Below are 12,287 nucleotides of genomic sequence, written 5' to 3'. Positions count from 1 at the left end.
AAGAGAATTTGTGCAAAGGCTTGAATTTCATCGAGCTGTGAACATATTTTACAAAACTGAGCACAAGGAAATGTTAAGTGTTGCTAAAGCAGATCAGCATTTCCTTTCTTAAAGGAAAGGACTTCAGGAAGATCCTGTCAAGCCAAAGGTCTATATTATAAATGAAAAGATGCAGTCAGGCAATCACTAAGTGACATGAAAAACACCTGAAAAGCAAAACTTGCTCACTTTACATTTCTCTAACTAAAATAATTCAACAGGCTGCCTATCAGTGTTGGGTAGTTGTCATGTTGGCTTCTTCTTTTTCATTCAGAGACTTGTGAAGTTTTTTACTGGGGGCGAGGGGGATATTTGGATGTTGTACATCTACTTAAAATAACTGTGAGCAGTGATATCAAAGTATAAATTCTTACTATTGAAGACCAAAGAGGTATTTGTCACTGCTCTGAAGTAAGACTAATTGTTTTATATTTTGAAATATAGGTGTTATAGGCCAAAATGTGTCCCCTATGGTAGGCACTCCAGCACCAGGAGCAAGTCCTTTTGGACAGCAGGTGAGTAATTTTTGCATTATTATGAGGCTCTAAGGCTCAGAATTGGCATTTGAGCAACATCCCAGTTCAGACATGTAGAGATGCACATAGGCTCTCCCAGGAAGAGCAGAAATGAAATGTTCTGATGTGTTTAGAATCAGTTAATATATCACACTCAGAGTATGTCTGTATTTGATGGCTGAATTGTTGTTACACTCAGGAATTTGGTCTAGTGAGGTAACGTCAGTGTAAACAAGGCAGTGTTTTGTCTTAGTTTTCTGCTAAACTGAGTCATTTTAGCATAGTGTGAAACTGCTGATAATTTAGGTTTTGCATGCTTTGTGACACAGAGAGGACACTGCCCATTTTATCAGCTCTTGATGAGTAGGTAAAAAATATTTCTATTTGACAAACTGATGAAGCAGATGTTCACTGGCAGCTCAGAATTTGAGTTTGGGTAACTGTGATGATCAGATGTTTCTTCTCAGTGATTAATGCAGATTAACTGTTCAGAACATTCCCAATTTTACTGACCAAACTTTTGCATCATAGAGAGAAATATGGTTTTGGCTTGAGGGCGTAAAGAAAAGGAGGGAGAATGGCTATGCAAGGGCAGATAGTGTTAGGAGGCAGGGGAATAGTTTTAAACTGAAAGAGGAGATGTTTAGGTTAGATGTTGGGAAGAAATTATTTATCCAGAGGCACTGCCACAGGGTGCCCAGAGAAGCTGTGGCTGCCCCATCCCTGGAGTTGTTCAAGGATGGGGCTTGGAGTGACCTGGTCCAGTGGAAAGTGTCTCTGCACATGGCAGGGGTTGGAATAAGATGAGCTTTAAGGCCTCTTTCAACCCAAACCATTCTGTGGCTCTATGAGTACCGGAAGTTCAGTGGTAAAGTGTTGATGTCATGACATTGAGTTATTCCAGACCAGGGGATGTCTGTCCCAAGAGTTCTCAGTGCTGCTGGTTAAATCAGTGGTGGGAATTCTTCTGTGTGACTTGGAATTTTCCTGCCTGAGGTTTTTGCCTGACAGTGATTCTGTGGAAATAACCTGGTTGTTCAAGGATCCATATCAGTTTGGATTAGATGTTTTAGAATTAAATTTTGCACTTCACAGACCACAGTATTTCAGATCAAATTGGAGAAAACATGAAATAAAAAGGAGATAAAAGGCATAATTAAGGTTAGAGGAGATATGGTGATGATAACCAGAGTATATTTACGTAAATCAGAAATATGAAGAATATCTGTTGAGTATGAATGATTGGTTTGCACTTCCTTTATCTGTGCCTCTCCTGGCCAAAGCATGCCTCTCCAGGGAAATTTCCTCAGGCTTTTGCACATAACCTCAGTTGAAACTCCATTGCATGAGGATGCCCCGAGGCTGGGGTGTTCCTGCAGTGCCCCCTGGGGTGTGACCCTGGCTGGTTTCCTTTCAGATGGGGATCCTGGGCCCGCCGGGGCAGCAGGCGCCCCCACCGTACCCCGGGCAGAGCCCCGCCAGCCAGCCCGTCATGCAGCAGCCCAGCACCCCCATGTTCGTCTCCCCTCCACCAAAGACACAGAGGCTCCTCCATTCTGAAGCCTACCTGAAATACATTGAGGGGCTCAGTGCTGAGTCAAACAGCATCAGCAAGTGGGACCAGACCCTTGCAGGTAAGGCTTTGGGTTCCTCGTAACCCCTTGTTTTTGCTTTCGTAGAAAATGCCAAACGCATCTGCTGTTTGCTTATTGTGAAAAATGCATATGTTATGATTGGCTTTTCGCAAATATTACAATGAATATTATATGTTTAATGTTAGAAAGTTATTCTCTTAAGTAGTGTGTTAAATAGAGTTTTAAGTTCCAACATAATGTTAAAATAGAGACTATGTATGTGGGGGAAGTTTTTTTTTACGAATGAGATACTCGCTTCAAGGAACACCTAAATCTTCCAAAGGAGAGGAATTTATGGGTTCTTATCAGAAGAAACTGATTTCTTCAGGCCTTGCTCAGACTCCAAGTCGCCATGGGGATTAAAGGAAACAGTTGACATACAACAGACAGAGTTTCTTGTTTAAAATAGAATGTATGCATAACCATGAAGGATATATGAATATGCAACAAGTGTATTGTTTTAAGGGTGATTCCTTTGTTCACAAGACTTAGTGTCCGAGAACATCCGGACATCCGTAATTCTTTGCATTTTATTGTCTTGTAATTGTCCTAACTCTAAACTTGATTACTCTAATTGTATTACTATTTTTATAACCCTTTTATTATTATTAAAATTTTAAATTTTTTTTAAAACTAAGTTGGCGTTTTTCACAGTTATTAAAACATACATGTGTAATTAATTCCTAGTGACAGATCAACAGGCTGAGAATATATGTGTTATCCACAGGCAAATTCCACCAGTGTTGTATAAACCTAAGAATCAATAGTATGGGCTTAAATACTAGGAGCAAAAGCAGAATATCATGCATTGTAGAGTTTTGCATGCATTGTGACACAGAGAGGATGCTGCCCATTTTATCAGCTCTTGATAAGTAGGTAAAAAATATTTCTATTTGACAAACTGATGAAGCAGATGTTCACTTGCAGCTCAGAATTTGAGTTTGGGTAACTGTGATGATCAGATGTTTCTTCTCAGTGATTAATGCAGATTAACTGTTCAAAACATTCCCAATTTTACTGACCACACTTTTGCATCATAGAGAGAAATATGGTTTTGGCTTGAGGGTGTAAAGAAAAGGAGGGAGAGTGGCTATGCAAGGGCAGGGGAATAGTTTTAAACTGAAAGGGGAGATGTTTAAGTTAGATGCTGGGAAGAATATTTGCCTTTTTCTAGAAGAAAGCATGAGGTAATTGGAGCACGTGTTGGGTTTTGCAGCACGGAGACGAGACGTGCACCTGTCCAAGGAGCAGGAGAGCCGGCTGCCCTCGCACTGGCTGAAGAGCAAAGGCGCTCACACCACCATGGCCGACGCGCTGTGGCGCCTGCGGGACCTGATGCTGCGCGACACCCTCAACATCCGCCAGGCCTACAACCTGGAGAACGTGTAGGCACAGCACCTCCTGCTCCAGGAGCCACGGGACAATAGCTGGTTTAGTTACCGGGTGGGAAGAGATAACCAACAATAATTTGTATTGCATTTTACTGTACATTGCAAGACCATTTTTATATAAGGACACTTTTAATAAGCATATTTCACTTTTTGTTATATTAAGTTGACTTTATCAAATACACGGATTTTTTGCATATGTTTCCTTTGTTTGAAAGGCGATTTCATAATTGGTTGAGTGTAGTCAAGGATTCATCTTTCTTATACTTTATTGCTGAGAATCTGATGCCATTGTTTTTATATTAAAAAAAAAAAGGAAAACAAAGTATTTACAGATTGATACAGTGGAATGTGAATTAGTCATAATTTACATCTTATAAGAATGTGTGTACCTGTGCTTGTGTGTGCTGGCCACTTCGGCAGAACTGCTCGGGTGTGAACAGGGAGGATCTCTTAAAAGAAGCTAAAGGTAAGCTGTGCTTTGGCACTAAGGAATTTGGCATTCCAAGTCAACACTGAGGCAGCTGAGTGAGCCACAGCCACCCTGGAAGTGCTGGTGTGGACGGGACAAGGGTGTCTCGACTGCTCATGTTGTCCAGTCCTGTCCAGTTACCGAACTATGTAGCCAAGGCCGTTGTGATCCTAAATCAGTAACACAGTCCCTGTGCTGGCAGGCCCTTAGAGGGGAAGTGTTTCATCTGCCATGGCCTGTGCTGGGGGTTCTGCATGTCCCCAACACCCAGCAGTGGGACAGGGAAGCTCCTTCCCTGGGAGATTCTGTCTGTGCTGGAAGAGGCTCACAGAACTCGGAACCAGCCCAGGTCTTGGAAGGTAAGTTAGGGGAGAAAAGTGGAGTTGTTCTGTTAGTGAAATAATGTGATGTTTTTTGAAATTCACACAATTGGGCATTGTAAGACAGTTTTGTATGCTTTTAAGTGTATAACCTTAGTGGAAGTTTTGCAATGCAAATTTGAGTGAAATTGGATGCTTAAATTAACTTGAAAGTATAATACTACTGTATGGTATGGTATGTGTAAGGTCAGCATACCCAGTACATTGGAGAAATAGAGTACTTGTATTGCAGCCTTCAAAGGGTTTGGGGTTATTTTGGTTTTGGGGGTTTTTTTTAATTTTATTTTTTTTTTAATCTAAGTAAAGTAGGTATTGACTCTTCTTGCCAAATTTCAAGGTTGTGGCTGCCTTCTGCTAAAAACTTACCTGTCCTCATAACTAACCAACCTTTTGGACTACAAAGTTATCTGTTTAAAGGTAAATCCTTTCATTTATTTAATTTTGGAAAAAGAATTAATACTTTTGGATTGCTTTAAGTAACTGGGAAAGCTCTATGAATTTGGGAAAAGTCAGCAGGAATGTGGGCACTGCAACTCAGCCCAAATGAAGTGCTTTACTGATACACTTCGTTTATGCTAGAGATAGTCATCATGTGGAAATGACTTCTAAAGTCTGTTAGTACAGAACATTTTCATTTCAGTATATTTGGCAGAAGGTTAAATTAAATATTTTCCTTCAAATACTGGATATCTTGGGGTTTGTTTTGCTGATGTGATTAATACTTATGAGGGAAATGACACTTGCAAATATAAACTGTGATTTAATTTTACTGGCCAATTCCTTTCCCTCTCCTATTGCAATCTTCCAATCATTGCACAAAATACCCCAGGTAATTACAAATAGGCACTTATAGATGGTTTAGGTCACATGTGCAATGGATGTGAAGGAAATGGAGCAAAACAACATAGAGGGAAATTACAGTTTTGAACTCTACAAGTAGCACACCCATGGTACAGAAGTTCTTCACTGGCCTTTGTAAATTTCCAATTTTATTTAATAAAGCAGAAATTGAATAGTCTTAGACCACCCCTATAAAATGTGTTTAAGTTACCATAAGTTTTGCAGGTTTTAGCCACAAAGATAGGATGTTGAAGTGAATCAGGTGGCAAAATCCTAGTTTTTGAGCATTTGGAACTGTCATGGATTGTACTAATACACCACAGATTCTCCTCCTTCTCAGCATTAACAAAATTTACACCAAAGAACCTGGGATGAATTTTGATTAAATTATTGTTTTATTTATTTTCTTTTGAGGACTGGATGGGACTCCCTTTGGAGCCTGTATAACTCAGATGTTTAATTTATCTGAAGGTCAGTGATGAGCAGATGTGCAGCACTGGCTCTCTCCTGCCAAGCAGCTGAATCCCTCCTTTCACTGCTCTTTCTGGCCCAGGAGCAAGAGATTGGAAGTGCAAACAAAACCTGGCTCCTCCCTCAAGGCAGTGCAGAGCACTACCACTAAGCCACTGGGCTGGCCCTGATCAATTATTTTAAGCCTTATTTATTTCAAAATTGTTTCTCTCTATACTGGAGGCATTTCAGTTGATTGCAGTGAAATTTAGGATATAATGGCTACAGTCTAGAATTCAAAACCAGCAAAAGAAACTTTTCTCACTCTGGTTTAAAAAAAAAAGACGTGTGTCTGTCTCTTTTTCTCTTTGTGGGTGTTTGAGCCCCTCATCTGTTTTTCACTGCCTTTCATTGTACTGGTGTAAACAAAACTTTCATTTTAAAATAAAAGAATGTGTGGGCAATGGTTAGCTTCTGTGAGAGTGGAAAATAGATAAAACTAGGACAGGTATTTTCATAAACCAGTTGGAGACAACTAATAATTATTTGTTCTCTTCCTCAGTCCTTCCCTTCCATGAGAAAATTTATTGTTTGTGTAAAAACTCAAGATGTTGATGTTGGTGACTTTTTTTCAGCATATGTTTTTTGTACCTGGTTTATCCATGCTTGGCTTTTCATTAGATCTTGCTGAAGGCTGAGCTGCTAACCAGGTTTATAACATGTATGTACCATCACTTTGTTTACCTGAGTCTTTTTAATTTGAATAAAAATAGTTGGCAAAGTGTTTTGGATTAACCAGGTTTGAGTGTTCCATTAAGACTTCTGTTAGGATTTTATTTCAGGTAATTCTGGCTGTTGCTGATCCAGATGTTCTCAAGTCCTTGCTACATGTGTGCTTTTGTGTGGATAAAATATCCTTTTTCTATTGTCCTGTGTATTTTGAGATGTGCCTGTAGGTGGTAAGAACAGTGGTGTTGAAAATTGAGCCATCACGAGCAAGAACAGTGAACCTTGGAAAATATCTGAAGCATTGGGAACAAGCTGAGTGGAGGTGATAAGATTTAGTCAGTCCCAGATGCCTCCTTATTAATTGGTTTGAAAATAAACAGCAAGCTTTAATTTCGTGTGGAAGCTAAGATGGTTCAGAACTGTCTTCCATGCAGCTGTTTAATAGAGGAAATTAGATGAGTGACATGGAAAAAGCATCTTTTACACAATTAAATTAGAACCAAGGACAGAAATTTTCTGTACAAACTGCAAGGTAAATTAAGTGATAGGAACCTCTCAAGGTGGCTGGCATAAAATTTACAGAGAACTATTTAAACAGTCAGAACACAGCGTTATTTAATTAACACACAGCCATGTCATGTTTTCAGCCAGGGGGATAAATGCTGCCTTTCATACAGGCTGCCAGCTTCACAACATTTCTACCCTTCTGTTGCAGTTGCCCAGAGGAAACTAATTCTAATCATCCTCCACATCTTTGCTCGGTCTGAGATACCAAAGATAAATTTATGTAGCTCTCTCTTGGCTACAAGTGCACAAAACTGAAGTTTCAGAATGTCTGGGCACTGAACATTCTGTGGGCTGTGGTTCTGTGAAATGTGACATTTTGATTGATAAAATAAAACCTTATATTAATTTTGTCAACTGCATTTGCCAGCAAGTCTAATTTGACCCTCATCTTTGGTATAAAGCACTGGCATCCAGAGCTGATTTCCAGAAGTTCCTCAGAAGCAGCATGTATCCCACCAGTGCTGGGATTATTTTTTTCCCCGTTCTCTGAAGGAGCTGGGGATGGTCAGGAGCAGAGTGCAGGTGCAATTTGGGTCTGTGTGTTAAGTCCAAAGAGAAAGCATGCCTCCACTGATGACAGGAAGAGTTTTGCTCCAAGGAAAAATTGCCCAATACATCAGATGGCTGTTACTTCCTTTTGCTGCTTTTGAAAAGCTTGGACAAAACTGCAGCCCTGTGCCAGGGAGGAGTGCAGGCTGGGCACAAACACCCTTCTTTGACCATAACTTCTTTCAGCTCTTCCCTGGCTCACCACAGGTTTTTCAGCAGATGGCTGCATCCTTGTGTGGACAGCTGCAGGGGAATGATCAAGAGATCCATTTTTTCCCACAGAATCATTCTGGATTGGTGGTGGAGTTGTCCCCTCTAATGATGGAGTGGTGAGCAGCACTGCTTGTGCATAGGTATCAGTGTTTGTTCCCAGATGACTTTTTACTGCTGCTGCCTTACTGAGTTGAATTTTTCCATGCTTGGTATCGATCTTGCCCTGACTTCCACAGTTTGGAAAGCTCGCAGCAGGAATGCTTTGCTGAGTCTCACCCAGAAGCTGTTGCTGTGGCCGTTGCAAACACATGAAAATGCTGTTGGTGGTGCAAGCTGTGCTCCAGGTGGACACCAGCTGAATTCCCTGCAGAAGGGAGGGATGTGCTCAGCCCTGGAGCTGGCAGGCACTTGGCAGGGCTAGAAGTGAAAGTTGTGACCCTGGCTTACTCCAGGCAGCCTGGAACAGCCACATGGTGTTGCCTGAGTGCTGAGCCAAAGGAGAGCTCTTGCTTCCTCTCTGTTCCCTTTGCCACAGCAGATGGATGGGAGGGAGATGGCAATATGAGAGTCAGAAAGTACTGGGGAAGGCAAAGAGCACGGAGTCAGGAGTCAGCAGGAATAAAACTGAAAAACCAAATGAAAACTTTGGTTGTTGAAGATGGGGTGTAGTTTAAAACTGATACTAAATCCCTGAGAGTGCTCAGCTGTGGAATGGACTCGAATTTTGGAATGGGGAATTGCAGCTATTCTGATTTCCAGCATTAGTGAGAGACTGACAAAATCTAAAAATGCCAAAGGGTTAGCACTAGCAAACACAGTGAGGATTGGAGACTGCAGCTCAGATTTCTAAATGTCAAGCTTCATATTCTGTCAAACAGATCTGTTGCCTAAAATGGTACGATGCCAACTCAGAGGATTTTATTCCTGCAGCGGTCAGTGAGATGGAACTCCCTGACACCAGACATCTTGTGAGTGACTGCAGCCTCCCTCCCTTTCTGTTTACCTGACTGGAGACATCCCAGAGATCTTCCAGATGTGCCTGGTGCTCTCAGCTGCCAATGGCAAACAGCCACTGCAACACAAGCAAAGGTCTGAAGTGAGAACTGGGCTTGGCTCAGGGCTGTCTGTGGAACACTCTGCTACTATTACAGGAGTGCTTAAGGGAAGCCACAGGAAGTTTTCACAAAAGCTCCTGAGTCTGGTGAAATAACTAGGGCACAGGGCTCTGGCTTGAAAAAACCTCCATATATTGAAAAACTTACTTGTTTTATGACAGCAGAGCACAAGGGAGTTTCAAAAGGCTCAAGAAGTAAAATCAGTTGGAGCTAAAGCTCAGTAGTTTTCAAAATCTGGCTTTTTTACTATTGCTTTATTCTTCACTGCTATGGTCGGGGATGACAATGGTCTGTGACTGCAAAAAGCAACTTGTTCACAAGTTTTGCTTTCTACCTTGGAACTAAACTCAAGGGTTCTTATTCTGAAATAGAGGCTTTCCTCGAGTTATTCACTTGCTGCTCAGTCAGAATATGCAGTGACACAGTCCCATCAGTTTTTATCTCTTGAAAGCACAAGTAGCACGAATCCTTCAGATCAAGTCCTTGGCAGGCACAACACGAAGGTTCCCCTTTGTTTGCAAGTGGAGAACCTGTACCTTGACCTCTACAGAGCTGCCCCTGTCTCTGAGTTGATGAAGACTGACAAAGCCTGGCAGGAGATAGCACAGGAACCCCTCTAAGTGCATGAACTTCCTCGGGCTGGATTTTAGGCTGAGCTTAAGAACTGGCTTCTTTGTTGCACTTTCAGCCTGCACCCCTACTCAGAAATTAAACAACTGTATCAATGTAGGATCCTCGAAGATCACCCTGCCCAGGTCATCGACCCCTGCCACGCTCCTGGTGCTCCTGTGCAGGGAGCAAACATGGCTGGGACACAGCAGCCAGCTGTTTTCCTGCCTTGGGGACAGCATTCCCAGCACGGGACTCGGGTGCCAGGACTGACACTGCACATTGCTCTGGTCCCTGTCAATCGTGGGCAGCACACACAGCTCACTCTCCAAACACTGTGGGCTGAGCAAACTCTGAGCAGTAAATCTGTGCTCTCTTTATCCAGTTAAAATTGTGCCACACTGCAAAGAAAACAAGTCAGCTGCCAGAGCAGTTCCTGTAAGTACAAAAGAAACTAACTCAAAATTACTATTTCCATTATGTTGATATGGATGGATGCACCCTGTAGTATTTCCTTCCCCCTGGTCTTGTCACAAGGGAGGTGTTTCACCAAGCACACGAAAGCAACGGCCAGACTGTTTACTCAGTTTATTTAAAAACACTAAACAAACATTAAATTAGTGTCAGAGGCCAAAATACAACGCAATTTTAACTTCATTTAAATACAAATATTACAGGTATGGTAGAACAGAACTGCCCAAACCATCTGAGTGCATTACACAAACGTGTGGATCACAGCTCATCTTGCAGAGCCAACATCTTCCCCCACCTTCAACGTGGCAATGCTGCTGCTTTGGCACTTGTACAGCTGAAGCACTCAGGAGCTCCCCCTTGAAGAGTTTCAGCTAAAATTCCCCTTTCTCAATCCTTGCCTCGTACAGTCTTTCAGATTGTTTCCTACGGTAAACATCATCTGCAGAAAAAGATGTTTTATGTTAGAGCTTCCCCAGTGCAAGTTGGTGTTAAATACATTAATCCTGTCATCTCTTTTTAAACTTTTCGGTCCAAACTTCTCTTGCAGATGCTGACTGACAGGCAACTGGAAATTCAAGCCAACAGAAATCCTTAATACCCCTTAAAATAGCTCAGGTTCTCTCCCACATAGGCTAAAGTTCTTCCCATTGGTCCAAATGAAATGTTTTTCTAGGAAGACTAAGTTTCCACTGCAAAACAGTTGCTTCTTGTCTACTTTCCCACGAGGGTAATTAAAATGACAAATGCCCTAACTAACTGAAGGGAAATTAAATTATAGGCATGAAGTCAATGCCTGAGGGCTTCCAGCCTGACCAGTATTTTAGTTTTCTTTATATAAACAAAACACAGGAATATTCCCACCTCCATGGTCTTCCCAGTCATTCTTCCTGCCTCCCCACTCCCTAATGCCACAGTTGAGCAGATCCTTCCAGTGAAGTACACAAAAATTTCCGGCAGGGTTTATTAAAGGGAGGAATGTTATATCAGAAATAGATGCTTTGATTTATAGAAACTAAGCACCATTAGCCAAGTTCTCTTGAGCTGTTTTCATACTTATTTTTTAAATCGTAGAAGTCGCGTTTCAGATGCCACACCGCTGCTTAAATGCCAGCAAACCTCCTGAGTCTTTTTCAATCACCACAGAATGGTCTGAGGTGAGAGGGACATTAAAGATCACCCCATTCCATCCTCCCGCTATGGACACTTTTGCTAGACCAGTTTTCTCCAAGCCCCACCCAACCTGGCCATGGACACTTGCAGGGGTGGGGCAGCCACAGCTTCTCTGGTGACAGGGCCTCGCAATCCTCAGAGGAAACGATTTTTTCCCTAATATCCTAACGAAATATACCCTGTTTCAATTTTATTCAGTACTCTGCACCCAGGGTTTTTCTTTGTTTCTGCTGGGGAGGCAGAGCCCGAAGTGCCGCCCGAGCAGCAGCGGTGTCTGCCCGCAGCCGGGCCCCGCTGGCCCCGCACTCACAGAAGGTCTCTTTGCCCACGCGGACGTTGATCATGAACCACTCCATGGCTCCGCCGAGCACAAAGAAGAAGGGCAGGAACCTGTAAAAGCCAAAGCGCCGCTGCCCGGGCACCAGCTTCAAAAGGAGCTTCAGCCTCTCGCTGGCCTGCATGGCCGGGTGGCACCGGCGCCTTCGCCCTTCCTGGGTGGGGGAGAGAACAGAGGGAGCGTGTGAGAGGCGGAACGGAACGTGCCGCGGTCACACCGTGACCGGAATCACACCGGGACCCGCCGTCACACCGTGACCGGAATCACACCGGGACCCGCCGTCACACCGTGACCGGAATCACACCGGGACCCGCGGTCACACCGTGACCGGAATCACACCGGGACCCGCCGTCACACCGTGACCGGAATCACACCGGGACCCCAGTCACACCGTGACCGGAATCACACCGGGACGCGCGGTCACACCGTGACCGGAATCACACCGGGACCCCAGTCACACCGTGACGGGAATCACACCGTGACCCGCGGTCACACCGCGGCCCGCAGCCGCTGGCGGGCAGGAGCGGCCCCAGCGCGGGCGGCCCCGCTGCCATTGGCGGCCATGGCGGCCCCGCCGCCCCCTGCCCTGCCCTGCCCTGCCCTGAGGCGGGAACGCGCAGCCAATCAGGGCCGCGCCCGCCGCGCGCGACCCCGCACCGCTCACCTCCCGCCGAGGGCCCCGCGCGCGGCCGGACGGAAGGACGCGCCGAGCGCCACGTGACGCTTCCGCCGCAGCGCCTCGCCTGATTGGCCAGCGCGGGGCGGGGGCGGGGCCTGGCGTGAGGGGCCGAGGCGCGCCCCAGCCC

General features: G+C 44.2%; 2 protein-coding genes across 17 annotated transcripts in view; one reads left to right on the top strand and one right to left on the bottom strand.

Annotated features, from left to right (window-relative positions):
- The window catches only part of PBRM1 (polybromo 1), a 56,389-nt gene extending 49,876 nt beyond the window's left edge, over positions 1–6,513 (top strand). For all 16 annotated transcript variants that reach the window (XM_030283133.4, XM_072934729.1, XM_030283137.4 and 13 more), the window contains 3 exons: positions 484–554; positions 1,972–2,188; positions 3,405–6,513. In XM_030283133.4, the coding sequence (XP_030138993.1) occupies positions 484–554; positions 1,972–2,188; positions 3,405–3,577 (461 nt within the window). In that variant the 3' untranslated portion in view covers positions 3,578–6,513. The remainder of the gene's footprint in view (positions 1–483; positions 555–1,971; positions 2,189–3,404) is intronic.
- A 3,560-nt stretch (positions 6,514–10,073) lies between these two features.
- On the bottom strand, positions 10,074–12,276 carry UQCC5 (ubiquinol-cytochrome c reductase complex assembly factor 5). Its single transcript, XM_004176295.5, has 3 exons — positions 12,146–12,276; positions 11,455–11,635; positions 10,074–10,413 (listed from the first exon to the last, which is right to left on the bottom strand). The coding sequence occupies exons 2-3, from the start codon at positions 11,603–11,605 to the stop codon at positions 10,346–10,348; spliced, it is 219 nt and encodes a 72-aa protein (XP_004176343.1). The 5' UTR covers positions 11,606–11,635; positions 12,146–12,276; the 3' UTR covers positions 10,074–10,345.
- Positions 12,277–12,287: the final 11 nt, after the last annotated feature.

This window comes from Taeniopygia guttata, chromosome 12 (assembly GCF_048771995.1).
Source record: "Taeniopygia guttata chromosome 12, bTaeGut7.mat, whole genome shotgun sequence".
NCBI classification, from domain to species: domain Eukaryota; kingdom Metazoa; phylum Chordata; class Aves; order Passeriformes; family Estrildidae; genus Taeniopygia; species Taeniopygia guttata.
Note: the sequence above shows the minus strand (reverse complement) of the source record. Positions and strands in the feature narration are given on the sequence as shown.

What these genes read in the sequence shown, in the direction of transcription:
- UQCC5 (XM_004176295.5), bottom strand. Translation starts at nt 11,605, where the DNA reads ATGCAGGCCAGCGAGAGGCTGAAGCTCCTTTTGAAGCTGGTGCCCGGG. An exon ending in CGTGGGCAAAGAGACCTTCT is followed by an intron (nt 10,414 to 11,454) that starts GTGAGTGCGGGG and finishes CTTTTTCTGCAG; the next exon opens with ATGATGTTTACCGTAGGAAA.